The 21,014-nt window shown below is 35.0% G+C and overlaps 1 protein-coding gene across 5 annotated transcripts in view; it reads left to right on the top strand.

The window, feature by feature from the left end:
* LOC106884166 (protocadherin Fat 4) overlaps window positions 1–21,014 on the top strand; it is a 696,074-nt gene that overhangs the window by 612,087 nt on the left and 62,973 nt on the right. For all 5 annotated transcript variants that reach the window (XM_014935404.3, XM_089364268.1, XM_089364281.1 and 2 more), the window contains 4 exons: window positions 6,784–7,350; window positions 8,993–9,100; window positions 17,663–17,800; window positions 19,532–20,683. In XM_014935404.3, coding sequence (XP_014790890.1) covers window positions 6,784–7,350; window positions 8,993–9,100; window positions 17,663–17,800; window positions 19,532–20,683 — 1,965 coding nt within the window. The remainder of the gene's footprint in view (window positions 1–6,783; window positions 7,351–8,992; window positions 9,101–17,662; window positions 17,801–19,531; window positions 20,684–21,014) is intronic.

A 21,014-nucleotide genomic window follows, 5' to 3' on the forward strand; every position in this document is an offset into this window, starting at 1 on the left:
TGTGTGTGTGTGTGTGTGTGTGTGTGTGTGTGTGTGTGTGTGTGTGTGTATGATGGGCTTCTTCTTTTATTTTTTTTCTCCTAAATTTCACTCCCAAGATGTTGGTCTGTCAATAAATATAGAAGAGGACATCAGCTGATGACGTCCACATAGAAGAAGTGAACTTCTTGACTGCACAGCCCAACCTGCACCTTAATAGAAGCAAAATGCTAAAATGTGTTTAATATTGGAGAAGGGTTAAACAAACATACATAGAAAAAAACCTGGTTGACAGGCCTTTAATCAGAGTTCTTCCAGATAAAGGTTAGTTGATTTAAGATTAAACGTCAACAAGATGGAAGATCTAAATGAGCTTATCTTTCGCTTTTAGATCAAAATTATTTTTACGAAAAGGGTAAGAAAAATCCTATAGAATTGTAATTTAAACTATTGAGCTAAGAACAGATTCAGTAAATGATTTTGGTGAATTGTAATCCCAGTTTATCTGATTAGATCTTAAGCAAATTCCACTTTTAGATTTACTGCTAAATCTAATTCTTTGAAAAAATCTTGGAGTAGGTTTCTGTCTTTGACAAGATTGCATCAAGACAAATGTTCTTGAATGAATTCTATATTAAGAAATTTGCAAGCTTTGATCTTGCCCTGATATCATGATAAGAATATACCTAATGTCTCTTGCATTTCTTGCATCAAGCTAATATGGTTTCTCTATGTTGTCTCTTGACCTACTAGTAATAGCAGCCAAATCTCCATCAAATCACACTTCACCATCTTAGTAAAGTTGGATAATGTGTATGTGGCTTCACTTCACACTGGAAAAAAACAAAATGGTCATATCTGAAATGTCTTTAAACATATGTTTGATTTACCTAGGACTAAATAACAACATCATCATCATCATCATCATCATCATCATCATTTAGCATCCATTTTCCATGCTGGCATGGGTTGGACAGTTTGACAGAAGCTGGTAAGGCCAGGAGTCACACCAAGTGCCATAGTCTGCTTTGGCATGGTTTCTACAGCAGGATGCCCTTCTTAACACCAAACACTTTACAGACTGTACTGGGTGCTTTTTTTTACTTGGCACCAACACCAGACAACAACCAACAACAACCAAAATTTAGCTGATGCTTAAAAAAATAACAGTAGCAGCAGTAGTAGTAGTCAAACTCCATGACAGTTCTGGTCAAACAGGACTATGACTAGTGCCAGTTATGTCCATCCAGTCTTTTTAGGGACATCTAGGATGCTAGGTTGTGATTTGAAGGCAATTTAGCTGATGTTTCTGGCAAGTCAAACAAACATTTAGAGGCACCCACAATTCACCTTAACAATACTATATGTTACTACCTCTAATTCTGCGTTTGTGCTGTACATGTCTTTCCCCTCTTTCATTGCTCTTCTTTTTGTACTTGACTTAATATGTCTGTTTACTGTCTCCTCCTTTAACCTTTTCTGACAAGCTGTAGTGCGTCTGAGCATTGTAATTATAAGCTCATTATTATTATTATTTTATAAAGGTGGCAAGCTGGTAGAATTATTAGCGTGCCAAACAAAATGCTTAATGCAATCTGTTCCAATTTACATTCTGAGACTTTACCTTTCATCCTTTCGGGGTCGATAAATTAAGTACCAGTGAAACACTGGAGTCGATGTAATCGACTCATCCCCTCCCCCAAATGGGCTGCCCTTGTGGCAAAATTTGAAACCATTATTATTATTATTATTATTATTATTATTATTATTATTATTATTATTATTATTATGTTCATATACACACAACAGATTATACTATTGGGAAAAAAATCCTAACATTGGGCTACAAGTAACCTTAGATGCCAAGAACCCTCCTAAGTATCTTAGCTGTCCCTAATAACACTGTTTTCTGGAGCTGTACTAAACTGGGTTTTATGCCTATTTCCTCTATCCATCTGTTCAGATCTTTAGGGGTAGTTCCCAATGCACCTATAACTACTGGGATACATTTTACCTGCACTTCCCATAGTCTCTGTAATTCAATAGCTTGGTCTATTATTATTATTATTATTATTATTATTATTATTATTATTAAAAATTTAAGTTCTAAATTTTAAATTCCAGGAATGATAAGTTTTGTTGTTTTAAACTCCTGTTTCACTGGAATAACAGGTGGATTTGACAGCTGGTTGTTGCTATAAATTAATATTTATCTATTCAGCCCATCCACAAAATTGTCTGTTAAAATATACTGAAACATTTCTGACTTTTTATATTATCATTTGTTGAGAAGGCCCCTTGCTATCTAAGATGTTGGGTGTTCTTGACAAATGACAAAGGTCACATGATTAAATTATAAAGCATGTTCTTGTAAATGTCTTTTGGGGTTTTTTTTCCTCCAATCATAAATGTTTTCCCTCTTAGTTCAAATGGTTTATTTATCCTAATGTTCACAAATAATCTAACACGATTTCTATAGTTTCAAAATTAAGATTTCATCCAACCCATGCCAGCATGGAGAACAGACATTAAATAGCGATAAAGGGTTTTCTAATATTGGTTACAAATTTTGACACAAGGCCAGCAACTTTGGAGGAGGGGTTAAGTCGATTACATCAACCCCAGTGCTCAGCTGGTACTTATTTTGTCAACCCTAAAATGATGAAAGGCAAAGTCGACCTCGGCAGAATTTGAACTCAAAACGAAAATGGATAAAATGCTTATCAGCATTTTGCGTGGAATGCTAATGATTCTGTCAATTTAGCATCTTAATAATAATAATAATAATTTCTCTAACATTGACATAAGGTCACACTTATTGTTACTTAATGTAGCAGACAAGCACTGGGGTTGCTTTATTATAATAATCCTTTCTACTAAAGGCACAAGGCCTGAAATTTGGGAGCAGAGGAGCTAGTCGATTACATCGACCCCAGTGTTCCACTGGTGGTTAATTTATCGCCCGTGAAAGGATGAAAGGCTAAGTCAACCTCTGTGGAATTTGAACTCAGAACGTAACGACAGATGAAATACTGCTAAGCATTTCGTCCAGCGTGCTAACGATTCTGCCAGTTTGCCACCTTTGCTGCTTTATTATAATAATAACCTGTGTAGGAGAAAAGTAAGTTGATCTTGTAGAAGAACTCAGGAAGACGCAGGAATGGCTGTGTGGTTAATAAGTTTACTTTGCAACCATTTGGTTTTGAATTCAATCCCACTGCATAGCATCTTGTGAAAGTGTCTTCTATTATATTGCCAGTCCAACCAATGTCTGAATGTTTTTGTTTTTTCTCTTATATGTATCTACAAGCACTAGAGATATCAAATTTTAAAATGTGGCCAAAGTTGTTGTTGGAATGGGGGTGGATAAGTTTGTTGGTTTGCACCAAATCAGCTACTAAACACCAAAACTTTGGTGTGTTGATGCCTAGAGAAGCAAGACTTTCAAATTATGGCGACTGATACTAGGTATTTGTCTAATTGCATGTGTCTGGACAGCTTCCAATCAATTCACATTCTGGATAAATATCATGTCACAAAGTATTTTACTGATGCTCTAATTATTCTCCTAATCCACTATCTTATTGATTTTTTTATATTGACAAAAATTAAGAAATCTGCTGGATAGAGTGTACTTGGTTAAATCAATGGTTACCATTTCTTAATTTGTTGACCTCAACCATTAATTTATTGACCTCAACAGAATGCAAAACAAAAGCCAACTTGGTGCTAGTTGAACATTTTGGTCCAATACTCCTCCATGTCTGAGATCTACTGTTGCACATTAATCTAATTATTCAGTTAATTGTTTTTCATTATGTTCTGTACAAGAGAATATTTACATCTTGTCCTAAAGAGTCTGATGAACAATCAAGATATATAATGATGAATTGAAGACGTTTGTGGTATGGTGATGAAAACTGCCATTCATCAGATCCCTAGTTTGCAGATAGGGGAATGACCTGTAGATAAATAGGTTAGCTGTGAATTCACAATAAGCAGTCCTGGATAAAATCAAGGGTTACCCTTTGGCAAGGCATAGCACCCGTTACCCACCTTGCCAAAGTCATAGTGAAATCCTGAGCCGCTGAAATGAGTGGAAATGCTTCTATCATTAGAAAGAAGGATGGTAGTAGAGAATGGAATGCAAAACATAAAATAAAATATTTCGTGTAGTAAAGATTGTTTGCCAACATAACATGGCAGTCCTGGTTTAGGATGAATGTTGCTGTAATTTAGCCCCAGGAGACATTGTCTCCAGCTGGCTATACAACACGATCTGTGTCCTTATATTTTCGAACAAGGGAATCTAGCACCCCCACTCAGCTCAAAACAATATCTGTGTATCACGATTTCTGGGTTATTTCCTTTCATCAGCACAGAATAATTGTTCGACAGATCACGTCATATAGCCAGCTGGAGACGATGTCTCCTGGGGCTAAATTACAGCAACATTCGCCCTAAACCAGGACTACCATATTATGTTGGCAAACAATCTTTACTACGAAGTACTGTTGCTGAATATCTCTCGTTGTGAGATTTAAAAATAGTAATTTTCTAAAATATTTTGTCTTTGGATCTCTTCCCACTTCACTAAACAGATTACACTTTTATGAATCTTGGTCTGAGAAACCCATCAGATTGACTGGCACTGCAATCAACTATAGCATCTGTAACAAGAAATTAGCAACCGAAAGACATTTTTCCAAACAGCCTCGACTAGATGATGTTGATGAAAGAAGTTTCATGGTTAATTTCTTTCTGATTAATCCAGCAACCATGCAGTGGCTCAACTCAGTCTAATGTTCATAATCTTAGTTTATGATATTTATCTTTTGCCTTCTCCTTGTTTTCAGTCATTAGACTGTTGCCATGCTAGGACAGTGCCTTGAAGAATTTTTAGATGAAAGAATCAACCCTAGTACTCATTTTTTTAAACCTGGCACTTATCCTATTGGTCTCTTTTGCTGAACTGTTAAGTTATGGGGATGTAAGTACACCAACACCAATTGTCAGGTGGTGGGTAAGGGACAAACACAGACACAAAAACACATGCACACAACACATGTATATCTATATATCCATATATATATATATATATATATATATATATATATATATATATATATATATATATATATATAACTGTAAGATCCAATGATCGAGGTACAGGAAGAAATTGAGCTTTAAACATCTAGAAAATATTATTAAAAAAACACCTTTCAGGAACTATAGTTGTTTATTGGTGTAGGAGGTTGTGAATGTTTCCTGTATCGAAGTATATATATATATATATATATGATGGGCTTCTTTCAATTTCCATCTACCAAATTCACTCTGAAGGTTTTGATTGGCCTGAGCGCAATGTGTCAGACCATTGGACTGAAACTGGAACCATGTGGTTGGGAAGCAAACTTCTTGCCACATAGTCACGTCTGAACCTATCTAGTTCACAGAAATAGAATTTATGTACATTTTTGTTAGTTTAAAAATGAAATCTATATTTGCAAAGATTTCACATATATGTGTGTATATATATGTGTGTATATATATGTGTGTGTGTACGCGCGCACACTTGTGTGTTTCTGAATGTGTCCATATACATCTGTGTGTATTAGGAAAGATTTTAGTTCTGTCAACTTACTCTTCAAGTTATTTCTACATTTTGTATTGGTAGGAGTGATTTCTTTCTGCTTTTATTTTTTGAATTAGTTTCTCTTATCTCCACCACCACCACCACCACCACTCCAACTCCCTTTCTATGCAATCTTTAACAATATTATTGCAATTTATATTTCCATACTGTTCCTATCTTGAAATATTTTAAGCAACTCTCTGTTATTTACCCAATGTAATTTGCATACATTACTATAACAGATATAGCGACCATTTCACACACTAAAGTGAAACAATAACTACACCTGGATTACTTTACATTTCAAATTTGGTGTGGGGAAGAAGTGGGTGAGAGGCATGGAAAAAATCCCACTTAATGACCTAGGCTTCAATAAAACAATTGATTTAAATTAACTACAGAATGCAAAGTGCACCTAATTTAGATTCATAACATTTGAATGGTGAATTAACTTAAATAGACTTGAGTTTCTTTGTGTACTCTGGAACTGTAGGTACCATATTGGTGATGGCAGTAGGATTATGTGACCTCCAGGAACTCTGCTTGTTGTCTAAAGACACCCCAATCACACTAACATGAAATCTGTAAAATCCAAATTAACATCTTTAATATAGTAAGCCAAAAAATTCTAATTAATGAAGATTACACTAGATGGAAGAGAAATAATATTTTAGCATAATAATTCTTTCACATTTTGGCTGCAGGCCAGCAAATTTTTAAGGGGTAGGGTAGATGATTAAATTTACCCCAGCAGAATTTGAGGTCAATTTACGCTCTTTATGTAAATTGACCTTCTGGCTCTATACACACAGAGTGTAAAGAACCAGAAGAAAAACATTTTGTCACTGCACTAAAAATTCTGCCAGTTTGTCACCTTTATGTTTAATAATTAATTAATTCTTAATAATTAATTATTGTTATGTAAGGTAGAGGAGACAACTTAGATATTTTAATTAAATAACATTGATTTGTAAATTGAATGGAAGTATATAGTGTGGAGTAAACGTGGTCTTTAGTGAATATGGATGACAATTTTGAATATGTTTTAGTCTTATTAAACCTCCTCAGCATAGCATAATTTGTATTGGCACTTGCCACCTCTTGAGATTTCAGCTGAAATACATCCCATTCTTTATTTAATATCTTTTATTTCTTTTTCTTTCCTTTAGGTGAAAGATAGTGGTCACAAACCAAAGAAAGGAACGTCCAAAGTGACTGTAATGGTCAGTAATATGATGTGTGAAACGCCACTGTTTAACCAGGAGTTCTATTTTTTCTACCTCTCCCATAGTCCAGTTCCAGCTGACCACCCTCTTGGTTATATTGGCTATGAGAAAAATGGATTTGATTCGATATCTGTCGATATGGAGAAATCTTCTGTGAAGGAGTTCTTTGTTTTTGATGAACCGTTTGGCAAGAAAGTATTGTTAAAGAGCAAGAGGGAGATTTCGTTCAATGAAGTCCTTACGTCTCTGTCAGCGTTTCTAGTCACCCATAACCTGTTGCGTTTCTCCATCTTGATTTGCTCTTCGACTTCGGTACATTGCGCACGTAGCAGCATCTTTTTATCTTTGGAGCAGGTCAACAAGTTTGGGGACCAGACAAAAACAGTTAATATTTCCGAGAATAATTCCCCAAATGCTGTAGTTATTAATACAGGTCATTTCATGGGGAAACCAAATAGCATATATAGATTCGTTGAAAAATACCCAGATTTCAACATTCACCCAATAACAGTAAGTATGTTTTTGTTTAAATTTACTAATCTAGTTACATGGCGTCTGAGTCAAAAAAAAACTCTTCGTTATCTATCAACAAAGCATCTTTATCTTAATTATCTATTCACAAAACACTTTTATCATCATTATATGTCAACAAATTCACATCTATTTTCGTTATCTGTCTATAAAACACATCTTTGTGACTATGTTTATATGTTAACTGGTTGATTATTTGTGTTAATAAGTTTTATTTTTGTAAGAAGAATCGTAACAGTGATTATGAAATGTTTTACTGGATTTTAACTTTATAAACAAACAAATCTGAATGGATAAATGATCAGAATTGGTTTTGTTGAGACAAACCTGTTATATGGTGTGATTGGAATTAAGATGTGTATGATTAGAACCAAGGGGTATATAGAAACTAAAGTTCCAATTTCATTGGTTTAAAAGGCAACAAATAGAAAACTAAAACAACAAATTAAATTGAAGTTTTATATATATTATTTATTTACTGTGACAATGTAATCTACATTGAGGCAACAAAGACCTGAAGATTAGCTAAGCTTCTCTGTGATCATTATTTCTTGTGTAAAAAACTTCAGCTTGTTATGAAACATTTGTAGGCTGTATTTTACCTGTTCCACTCCTTATCTTTTTGATTTTTGTTCACATTCTTAGTCGCATTAGTTACTAAATTGTGAGTTGTATAGAAACTGTCAGCTTATCAAAATTTCCTTTAACTTCAATATGGGAAGAAGTATATAACTTGCAATGCTAGTAAATATGTTTTATCATACATTGTCCAGTTTCTGCCATTTATACCAGCCACCTGAATGGTTGAAGCTTATTAACTTGCTACACTTAGTATAACGGTGTGAGTACTAGTGCTACATAGTAAACACTGGTGATGGTGCCACATAAAAAGCACACAGCACACGCTGGGAGGGCATTCAGCTATAGAAACCAGGCCAAACAAACTATGGGACCTGGTGCAGCCCCTGGCCTTGCCAGTTCCTGTCAAGCCATCCAACCCATGCCAGCATGGAAAACAGATTTTAAATGTTGATGATGATGATGATATTTATATATATATATATATTATGCCAAATCAGACTGAAGTCTGGTGCAGCCTTCCAGCTTACCAGCCCCGTCAAACCGTCCAACCCATGCCAGTATGGACAACATATGTTAAATGATAATGCTGATGATGATGATATCAATATCTCAAACATGTTATGTGAGTGTGTGTGTGTGTGTGCTGCTTAATTTTTTTTTTTTTTTTTTTTTTTTCAATAGCTTTTGGATATTTTTGTAAAATTTTTGAGCTGCCAGCTATTTTTGTTAACCTGATTGTTAATTCATTTCAGTTGCAATTTCTTCCTTTTCAGATATAGAAAAGACAAAATATTTTTAACCCGATAACGGCTTAACTGATTTTTTTTTTTTTTTTTTCGTCTTAAATCCTGGAGAAACTTCAAAATGTTATTGTTGTAAAAGTGGCACTAACATTTCCAAAGTTCCAGTCTTCTGTATTATTAATTTAATTAGAAATAAATAAAATAGAAGAGGTCTAATATATGTGAAAAATTAAATGCTTTGAAGAGTGACTTTTTACAACATTTAGTAACTTGTATTTACTTTCACTTTTGAACAGGGTGTCATAACTACAAACAGAAGTTTTGATCGGGAAGCTGGGGATCGCCGTTTTATTATCAGAGTAGAAGCCATTAGTGATGCTGAAGATTCGTGCCGCAATATTGAGGTTTGCATTAATTTACTTGTTTCTATAAAATTTATTAATTAATTAACAAATATTCTACTTACCTTCTTCCAATTATATTTATTAGTTCCTGTTACCAACATTTCAACAATTTCATAATATTATATATTAGTGATTTTATTTAGTTCCACCTGTAGAGTCATTAACCAATTGGTTAATGGCTCCACAGAAAATTGGAATTGTGAATTTCCCAGTTAAATTATTGATCTGATATGAGTGAAAAGATACAGTGCTTCAACTAAGAATCAAAATGCCCAAACAAAAGACCCCTATGTTGGGAGTAAGGTGTAAATATTGCAGGGCCAGTTTGTGTTAATGCTTTAAAGGCTTAGTGTGCTTGTACTAAACATTCCTATCTTCTTGATGAGAAATTCTTAATGAAAGCTATTATCTATGACTCTAGAATAAAATCACAGATGGGTTAGCTCAGAAACAGAAGAAATTATATTGGTATGAGTGAAAGCAACTTTAAAAACTATGATCTGAATTACTAATCTAGTTTCAGAAACAAGGAAAAGAGAAATGCCACAGACTTATGCACTTATTTATGTAGTTGGAGGAATGATGTATTGACAGTTATGGCATTAACTGTTTAATGATTGATCATAGAACACCATCTTTAAATAAAACAAAACACAGCCATATATATATGATTGAGAAATCCATCATATTAACGAAACTAACACTTACTTCAGAGAGAAAGATGCGAGTAATGTCAATGGTACAAGCCATGACAGAGAAGTATAACTGGACTGAGGTAGCACATTTGGAGAAAAAGAGCAGCTGAATGTTTGCAGCACATTGTCCTGAATCTCTGAATACTGATGAAAAAATGTTAGCATTGGACATATTTATTAGTTGATTGTTAATACAATCTCTGAGGATTGCTGTTCTTGTAAGAATTAATATTATATACATATATATATTATATACATATATATATTATGGAGATGTACTTGCATAGCAAGTGACCTGATCTGAAATTGTGTGCCGAAACGAAAACAATTGCAGCATGAAAGGTATTTATAAGCCATTTAAAAACACACAAAAACCATTAGATTCACTTCAATATTGAAATTTAATTTGTTAAAATACTTTCGTCACTTTGAAACTGTGACCTGTTCACTGACAAAATTCTGTGCAGCACAGAATTTTGTCAGTGAACAGGTCGTGGTTTCAAAGCGGCGAAAATATGTTGAAGTAAATCTAATGGCTTTTGTGTGTTTTTAAATCGCTTATAAACACCTTCCATGCTGCAATTATATATATATTCTTTTGAATTTAGTTCCTTTTGCAGAATTCAAGCCAGTCACTAACAAAGTGACAAGACTTTCTTTGATGAAGTCAAGACAGCACTTTGGGGTTTGTGTATATGCGAATTGCTTGGTGATCACATATATGTATTTGTGTGTTTGTGGATGAACTTGCTCTCGTGTATACATGTGTATGTGTGAGCATGTGTGTGTGTGTGTGTGTGTGTGTGTGTATGTGTGTGTGTGTATGTGTTGGGTGTAGTCCATAGACTTATATTGAATATATATATATATATATTATATATATATATATATGTGTGTATGTATGTATGTATGTGTATGTATATATATACACACATATGTATATATATACACACATATGTATATACATTTGTATATATATATATCCACATGTATATACATTCATATATATTTGTTGCCAGTACCGTCTGACTGGCCTTCATGCCGGTGGCACGTAAAAGCACCCACTACACTCTCGGATTGGTTTGCGTTAGGAAGGGCATCCAGCTGTAGAAACTCTGCCAAATCAGATTGGAGTCTGGTGTAACCACCTGGTCCACCACTCCTCAGTCAAATCGTCCAACCCATGCTAGCATGGAAAGCGGACGTTAAACGATGATGATGATGATGATGATATATATATATAGATAGATACATTCATCTATATTTATATGTAAGTATGTGTGTATACATATATGTATATATATATATTGAAAAACTAGAGGTAGTCGATAGCTTCCGCTATCTGGGCGACCAAGTTAGTAGTGGGGGTGGGTGCGCTGAAAGTGTAGCTGCTAGAATAAGAATAGCCTGGGCAAAGTTTAGAGAGCTCTTACCCCTGCTGGCGACAAAGGGACTCTCACTCAGAGTAAAAGGCAGACTGTATGACGCATGCGTACGAACAACCATGCTACATGGCAGTGAAACATGGGCTGTAACTGCTGAGGACATACGTAAGCTCGCAAGGAATGAAGCCAGTATGCTCCGTTGGATGTGTAATGTCAATGTGAATACCCGTCAGAGTGTAAGTATCTTGAGAGAAAAGCTGAACATTAGAAGCATCAGTTGTGGCGTGCAAGAGAGACGATTGCGCTGGTATGGACATGTGGTGAGAATGGAGGAGGATAGCTGCGTGAAAAAGTGCCACACCCTAACAGTTGAGGGAACCCGTGGAAGAGGTAGGCCCAGGAAGACCTGGGCTGAGGTGGTGAGGCAAGACCTTCGTACATTGGGCCTCACCGAGGCGATGACTACGGACCGAGACCTTTGGAAATGGGCTGTGCGTGAGAAGACCCGGCAAGCCAAGTAAGATCGTTGCCAGTGCCCCTGGACTGGTTCTTGTGCGGGTGGCACATGAGATGCACCATTTTGAGCGTGGCCGTTGCCAGTACCGCCTGACTGGCTCCTGTAGGATTTTCGAGCGAGATCGTTGCCAGTGCCCCTGGACTGGCTTGTGCGGGTGGCACATAAAAGACACCATTTCGAGCGTGGCCGTTTTCGTGCGGGTGACACGTAAAAGCACCCACTACACTCTCTGAGTGGTTGGCGTTAGGAAGGGCATCCAGCTGTAGAAACTCTGCCAAATCAGACTGGAGCCTGGTGTTGCCATCCGGTTTCACCAGTCCTCAGTCAAATCGTCCAACCCATGCTAGCATGGAAAGCGGACGTTAAACGATGATGATGATGATGATGATATATATATATATATATATATATATATATATATATATATATTTATATATACACATATGTATATACACACATCTATATTTATATGTAACCATGTGTGTGTATACATATGTGTATATATATATATATTCTTTCCTTTATTATTCACATATATAATAAATGTTGAGGATTTGATGTTCAAAATTTGTTGGATTTTTTTATGACTTATCATTATTCCAAACCCAACTTACCACTTATTTTTTCCATTTTTTAATTTTTAACCAATCTATTTCTTTTAGATATAGTTTCAGAGAATCGTTTCTCATTTAACTAATCTTCTCTTCCTTTTACAATCATTTCTAATGTGATGCAAACAGTTACAGACTTGAGTATTTATTGTGAAAGGAAACGAAATATTATATTAGCATCTACAGAACCATTATATAGATATATATATCTTGTCATTCCCCATTCATATGTTCTCTGTGAATAAAGAAGACAGTTGTAAATGGTTACAAGTATTCAGATCTGCCAGAATACAAAAACTGTCTGTTGCAAAATTTCTAAACAAAAAATAAAAGGAATTTACAGAAATATAAAAAAAAAAACACAGATAAAGCAAATAATTATTTCAAATGATTTTATTGTTCCATAATCTTAAAGTTAAAGCTTTTTATCATCTACCCCATTTCTTAAGTGTTTTTATGTTATCTCAATGACAAATACAAAACATCCACAAAAGTTTGTCCACATGCAGGTTTTATTTATCTATTTGTGTTGAAACCTTTTGATACAAAACCCACCTGAGACTGCCTCTAATACTATAACATATAGCTTCTTGTTTAAAATATTCATCAGCAATACCAGCAGCATTATCATCATCATTGTCATCATTTTTTACATCTTTGGATTTGACGAGATTTCTTAGGTAGTAATCTACCTGAACACCACACCTTGTCTGACATTTTTTGTTTGTAGGTGAATTAAACATCTTCACCAAGGTAACGTGAATACAAAGACTCTTTTACACACACACACACACACACACACACACACACACACACACACACACACACACAGACATATGCATGCACACACACGTAACATGGGTTCCCATATAGTTTTCTTCTACCAAATTTTATTCCCAAAGCATTGGTCATCCTGAAGATACAGCAGAAGATGCTTGTTCTGGTTATCATACAGAGATAATTTTCTTTATCTTACTCTCCAACTCATTCTCCTTTGTTTTCCAAATGGCGTATCCATGTATCTACTCTACAGCAAGACACCCATATTTGTCCCCTCTGTACCTTAAATCTCTCAACTGACACAAACCCATACACCCCTCAAAACCACTCCCTTCTCCTCAGTTGAGAGTTTTTTTGTCTTGCAAGATACTTGGTGACCCTGTTGAAGCTGGTGCCACATAAAAAGCATTGGTGCTGGTACCTTGTAAAAAGCACAAGTGCTACATAAAAGGTACTGGTGCAGGTACCACATAAAAATCACTGGTGATGTTGCCACATAAAAAGTACTAGTGATGTTACTGCCTTATAAAATCACACAATATACTCTGTAAAGTGGTTGGTGTAAGGAAGGGCATCCAGCTGTAGTAATCATACCAAAACAGACAATAGAACCAGATGTGGATCCTGGCTTTGCCAGCTCCTGTCAAGCCATGGAAAATGGACATTAAATGAGGATGATAGTGATGATGATGAAATTAAACCCAAAACAAACTTCCTAACCAAACAGCCATCATTCAAGCTTGCCATCATAATTCTTTGTACTTTGATGGTCCACACAGACACTTCATAGCTACTATTTTTTATCTCTTCCTGATCCAACCAATCACTCCCACCATCTCTTCTAAAATGTTAGTCATATGACTCCTCTACATCAAAAAATCTGTTTTGCTCTGGCCCCTTCTTTCATTGGTATAATGCTGCCGCCCTCTCTATTGTATCCCTCCTCATTCAAAGAGGATTTTAATCTTGCAAGCAGTATGCACCCACTACACATTGTACAGTGATTGTCTTTAGGAAGGGCATCCAGTTGTAGAAACCATGCCGAAGCATTGACACTAGGGCACAATGTAGTCCTTGTGCTTGTTGGATGCTACCAAACCCTTCAACAGAATGCCAGCATGGAACATAGATGTTGGATGGTAGTGGTGGTTGTGGTGATGCTGGAGCTGTTGTTGCTGCTGTTGCTGCATATAAACTTTGTTAGAGTAATCATGGACTCTAACAATCATGCCTCAGCCTTCACTCTCCTCCACATGAATATCAGTAAACCACAAAGAACATAAAACTGCACAGTATTTTCATTGTTGCAGTTTTCTCAAAGACCACTTCCACAGACTAACAATGCTGCAAATCAAAAATACTAATTATCCCCCAAAAATTTTTTTAAATTACCAAGAACCATCACAATCCATACCATTACACACACTTTGGGGGATTATAGAGTTAAAACTTCAAGTTTAGTTCATTGTTTAGAAGTCATAGCTTGTTTCTATTTTATCTGTTTCTGTCCTATTTCAGAAGCTGCACTCAGTTAATTTTAATCAATTCCAGATCAATAAATCTATACAATTTATTGGTTTGATATTTGCAGTTGCATTCAAATTAAGTTGCTTGGCTTTAAAAATTTAGGACCAAATTGGAAGTGACAGAGCAGAGATAAAATTTGAAAAAAAAAAAAACTCACATAAATAAAATAAAAATTTACTTTAATTCTTCTGTAGTAGAATGAATTAGAGGAAGGAAAATCTGAACATTCATGCAGTGGTTTTATTTTGAAAAATCTAAAAAGTATTCAAACCATTATTATTATTATTATTATTATTATTATTATTTTATTGAAGAAATCAGTAAAATTTCTTATAGTTATTGTCTTTCCTGTTTTAACGACCATTTGAAATGAAATGTCAGTGATAATAGTCGATAATGATGACTTTAATGATTTCTTCATTAAAATTGAAAACAGTTGGTAATTGCAGTGAGATTTCATAAAATTCAGCTAATTCATAATAACTAAAGAAGAATTAGATCATCATTATTTTTATGTCTGTTTTTCCATGATTGCATGGGTTAGATAAGTCTTTCTCTAGCAGCTGTTATAACCAATATAATCCCCTTCATGAAGTTCAATCTCCTGTAATCATCCTTTGCCAGTTTTTTTCGGTTACAGGAAATTTCACCATAAACACTTATGCCATAAGAAATCTTGCTTTAAATGACCTCATCACATTTTTTTTAATGTTTGATGTTGAATAAAGGCTTGCTTATTTAATGCTTCCATGCTGGTGGCATATAAAAATCACCATTCAAGCGTGGTCAATGCCAGTACCACCTGACTGGTCCTGTGCCGGTGGCACATAAAAAGCACCATTTGAGTGTGGTCGTTGCCAGTGCTGCCTGACTGGCCTTTGTGTTGGTGGCACGTAAAAAGCACCCACTACACTCTCGGAGTGGTTGATATTAGGAAGGGTATCCAGCTGTAGAAACCTTGCCAGATCGGATTGGAACTTGGTGCAGCCTTCTGGCTTGCCAGCCTTCAGTCAAACCCTCCAACCCATGCCAGCACGGAAAGCAGATGTTAAAGCGGACGAAAACGATGATGATGATGATAATGATGATGAAAACTCTTTATAATTTCTTTTTTTATATAATATGCTGATGTAATATGCTTCATCAATATCCATATAACAAATTTGTCTCAGTGAATTTTCCTATACAGTGAAATTTCTTATAGTAAATTTTCTGGTCACTGTTCTTTCCATGTCTTCCTTGGTCGTCTTCTTTTGTGAGTTTCTTCTGGCAAGATTGTTTGTCACACATGAATGTAATTTACTTAATACCACATGTGGTGCACAAACCACTATATCACACACTTAATACTACCACATGTAGAACTTTTAATCAATACAACTACAAATAGCACACTCAATGAATACCACTGCATGTAATACACTTGCACAATGATGCTACATGTAGCACACTTTTTATTGCTTTGTGCTACACACCTGATCGATACCACTACATGTATCACATTTAATCAATGCTGCTACATGTATCACATTTAATCAATGCTGCTACATGTATCACATTTAATCAATGCTGCTACATGTATACTTGATCAATATTGCTACATGTTGCACAATCAATACTGTTGCATGTAACATAATACCGATCATGTTGCACAATCAATACTGTTACATGTAACACAATACCACTCATGTAACACTAATTTTTGGTTTTTAGTTTGTCTACATGAGGGTACATCTCTCATGTAGCCATTGATTACAACAGTTACCCACTGTTAAATTTCTGCTTATTTCCCAACTGAAACCAGTCATTTCTTCTACATTGTCATGTGGTCTCTACAACCAAACAGTGTTTCTAAAATAAGCAGGGTTGTATCTCTATGAAGACCTTTCAATTCTACATTCATTCACACTTATTCTGTAGCTCTAGACAGATGAAATTCCATGTAAAAGGGCTGCCAGATTGCAAAATACTGATTCAAAATACCTATGTTTAGGAGCATACGAATTAACAATTCAAATATATAATAGTTTGTTATATCTTCTATATATATATAAAAGAGAGATTCTGTCTGTTTGTTTGTTTGTCGAGCAAAATGAAAGTAAATGGTTTAGGGGAAGTTATTATGCTTTTTCTATATATATGAAATCGATATTCTGTCTCTTTCTTTCTGCGGCTAAATAAAAGTACCTTTGTAAGAATCCACCAGAAACAGCTTCAGGTTGCTTCATACATTCACTTGCAAGACGGCATAAATAATGATGGGTATGGAAGTAATCCTCTGGGGCAGCTGTGCATCCTTCCATTGAGTTTCACAAGTGGACTCCACTTCTCATTTGTAAAATATTTCAGTGGAGTATTGAAAACTGGTCTTATTTTATGAAATAAGACCAGTCTTCAATGCCTCACTGAAATATTTTACAAAATAGTAAGGGGGTTCACTTGTGAAGCTCAATGGAAGGATGCACAGTTGCCCCAGATGATTATTTCCGTACCCATCATTATTTATGTTGAATTTCAATTTCATATATATTTAGAAAAACCATTTACTTTCATTTTGCTGGACAAACAAACAAACAGACAGAATCTCTCTTTTATATATATATATATATATATATGTATGTATATATTTATATGTATGTATATGTATATATATTTATGTATTTGTGTGTGTCATTTGACAACCAGTATTAGTTTGTTTACATCTCCATAACTTAGCAGTTCATCAAAAGAGACTGATAGAATAAGTACCAGAATTATAAAAGGAAAATAAATGCTGGGATCAATTTGTTTGCCTAAAACCTTTCAAGGTGGTACCCCAGCTTGGCCACAGTCCAATGACTGAAACAAGTAAGAGACGATAAAAAAAGAAGAAAAAGAACCACTATTACTACTAATCTTTCTGTTAATTCTTGGAATTTTATGTTTTCTCCACAAAATATTTCAATAAATTGTTTGTTTCTGATAAGTTGATTTCAGCCAATCAGTGACTGCATTTCATGTTCTATTGATTATTGATCCTGTAAAATATTTCTGTTTCTCTATTTCAGGATAGAATGATGGTTATTGTGAATATTCTTGATGAAAATGACAACAATCCAGACTTCAACTTTGTCAGTGGGAAAACACTGAATGGAACAGTACCCGAAAATTCCTTATCGGGCACTGAAGTCATTCTGGACACTCCTGTAAGGGGCTTGGGTTATATTTTTGTGTCTGTTGATTTTTCTTATGTTTCTATATTTTTGTTATGTTTCAAATCAATCAATAGATACAGATGAAGCTGTGTGATAAGAAGCTTGCTTCCCAACCACATGGTTCTGGGTTCACTCCCACTGCATGTGCCTTCTACCATAACCTCAGGCCGACCAAAGGCCTTGTGAGTGGATTTGGTAGATGGAAACTGAAAGAAGCCCATCATATGCATTTGTATTTATCCACCACCACCACTTGACAAGTGGTGTTGGTGTGTTTATGTCCCTGTCACTTAGCAGTTCAGCAAAGAGTGACCAATAGAATAAGTACCAGACTTTATAAAGAAAATAAACTCGGGCATCAATTCATTCAACTGAAAATTCTTCAAAGTGGTGCCCCAGCATGGCCACTGTCTAATGACTGAAACAAGTAAGAGATAAAAGATAAAAGAAGAGTATTGTTGTGGATCATATAATTGATGAAGGTTCATGGCTTAGTGGTTAGGGTGTTGTACTCACAATGGTAAGATCATTGTTTCAGTCCCTAAGAGACCAATAGAATAAGTACTAGGCTTACAAAGAATAAGTCTTGGGATCAATTTGTTCGACTAAAGGTGGTGCTCCTGCATGGCCACAGTCAAATGACTGAAACAAGTAAAAGAATATTTTCATAATTGAATATTATTTGGAATTTTTAAAAAATGTTAAAATGTTTTGTGCATTGCAAAAGTATAACCAATTTATTGTACTTAAATTTAACAACAAAATTTTATATAGGTTCCCAAGGGTCATATGGACCCATATTTAGACCCAGTGTGTTAGACAATGTGGTCCTTGATATGCAAAAAAAAAAGAAGAAAAAAAACACAGAAAACAGGAAGGTCATGGTTGGATTATAGGTCTGTTCAATAAGACTGACCTGGGGCTAAACACCAACTGATCAACAAATTGCCATAACTCCACCACCGCTACCACTACCACTTATGCAAATCTAGATTGATACATGTAAAACAGCAACAACAACAAAAATGTTTGCTTTTTGTTTAAATATCTGTAGATATTATCTGGAGTGATTGCTAGGTTCAAATGGGAAATGAAAGGAAGTAGATATAATATATGTATAAAGTCAATGATTTAGATCACATCCATTTAGAATGTTCTACATATAAACACATTCTGTTGTGCTGGGATTCACGCACCACTAAGATTCAAACCAATATTGTAAGAAAGATGGGATTAGAAAGTATAATCAAGATATCTTTAATTCATGCGCCATCTCTCTTAAACATTTTGTTTCCTTTCCCATTTTTGCAATATACCAATTTTATTTATTTTTTTAAGCAGCTTCAAAAATATGGGAAAATTGTAGAATATGAAATACGTAATCAGAAATTCATATAATTGTTACAGATTCTTCAATGATTTATTCATGAGAAATTTCTCTATAGTTTTCTGATATTTCCATATCTGAATAGAAACACTCTATTTTGAAAATATCCCTCAAACTTGACAATTTTAACTTTATTTCATTTTTAATATAGGATTATTCAGATGACAAACATAAAAAAAGAGAATTGTGTATGACTAAATCTGGCTTATCGTTCAATTTTCAGTTATCTTCTGTGGCGAGGGTGGGGGGTTATCTATTGTTGTTGTTTTCCATTTGGAAACAAATTCTGTTTTAGTTGTGATGTTTTATTTTGGTATTTGTTTTCTCTTTGTCAGGCACATCAACTGGAAGTCCAAGATATTGATGCTGGAGAAAATGGTACTGTAACTCTAAGTCTCAATGGAGCAACTCAGTTTCGTCTTCGCAAAGTCGAAAACTCTAGCTATGTTGTTTATGTCAAAGCCAATTGGTCCCTTGACCGTGAATGGCGCAGCAATTACAATGTGAGCATCACTGCTCGTGACGGTGGTGACCCACCAAGGTCATCTGTCATTTATTTATTCATTAAAGTTTTGGATGTTAATGATCACAGTCCACAATTTCAGTATACTTCATATAATATGACAGCCACTGAAAACTCCCCCCTCGGTAAAGTTATTGGCTATGTTCATGCTGATGATGAAGACTCCGAAGTCAATGGTGAAATTGAATATTCTATTGTGAGTGGATCAATGGAGATGTTTGAAATCGGTGAGAAAAATGGCAGTATATATATCAGCCAACCTAAACTGGATCGAGAGAAGAAAGACATTTATCACATCACTGTGCGTGCACAAGATAAAGGTTTTCCTCGAAAGCAGGCACATACAGTTGTGAACGTATATGTTGAAGATGTTAATGATAATGCACCAGAGTTTTCGCAACAGGCCTACACAGTTACTGTTCCTGAAAACACACCAGTTGGAGACATTATTTTCCAGGTGGATGCACGTGACAGAGATTTAGGAGCTGGCGGTCAGGTCTCTTTCTTTTTGGAGCCTCGTTCCAAATTTTTCTACATAGACAAGAACAATGGTAGTATCTACTTGAACAAATCTCTTGACTATGAAACAACAAGGAGACATTTTACTTTCAACATTCTTTCTCATGATCATGGCACCCCAAGCATCAGTTCAATTGCTCCAATTGAAATAAAAGTTACTGATGTAAATGATGAAGTTCCAGAATTTTCTCAGCCGTTGTATGTTAGCCAGATCACTAAAACTTCGCCAATAGGTAAAGCCATTACAGTCGTCCAAGCAAAAGATACAGATTCAGAGATCATTTATTACTTGACACCGTCATCTTCTGAGTTCACCATTGACAAATCAGGTGTCATTGTCCAAACTGAGAACATTGATAAAACAATATTCTCACCAGGTATGCTGTATAAGGAATTTAATGTTGTCGCTACAGACTCAATCCACACCGCCAATACATCTGTTCAGGTAGGTCATTATTTAACCCTTTTTGTTATCATATCTCCATTGAAATACACTGCCTCTGTTTCAATTAATTTTGGAAATAATGAAGAATTTAGTAAAATAACTTTGTCATTATTAAGCTGGTATTTAGAACATAACACAAAATTTTGATAATAAGTTTTAATTTAGACCACCTTAACCATTTTGTTACCATATTTCTACTGAAATACTCTGCCTTTGTTTCAGTTTTGAAAATAATGAAGAATTTAGTAAAATAACTACCATTGTTAAGTAACAGTTTTGAACATAAATTAACACAAAATTTGATGGAATGTTTTAATTTAAATCACTTTAA

This window comes from Octopus bimaculoides, chromosome 1, assembly GCF_046866305.1.
Source record: "Octopus bimaculoides isolate indiv1 chromosome 1, ASM4686630v1, whole genome shotgun sequence".
NCBI lineage: Eukaryota > Metazoa > Mollusca > Cephalopoda > Octopoda > Octopodidae > Octopus > Octopus bimaculoides.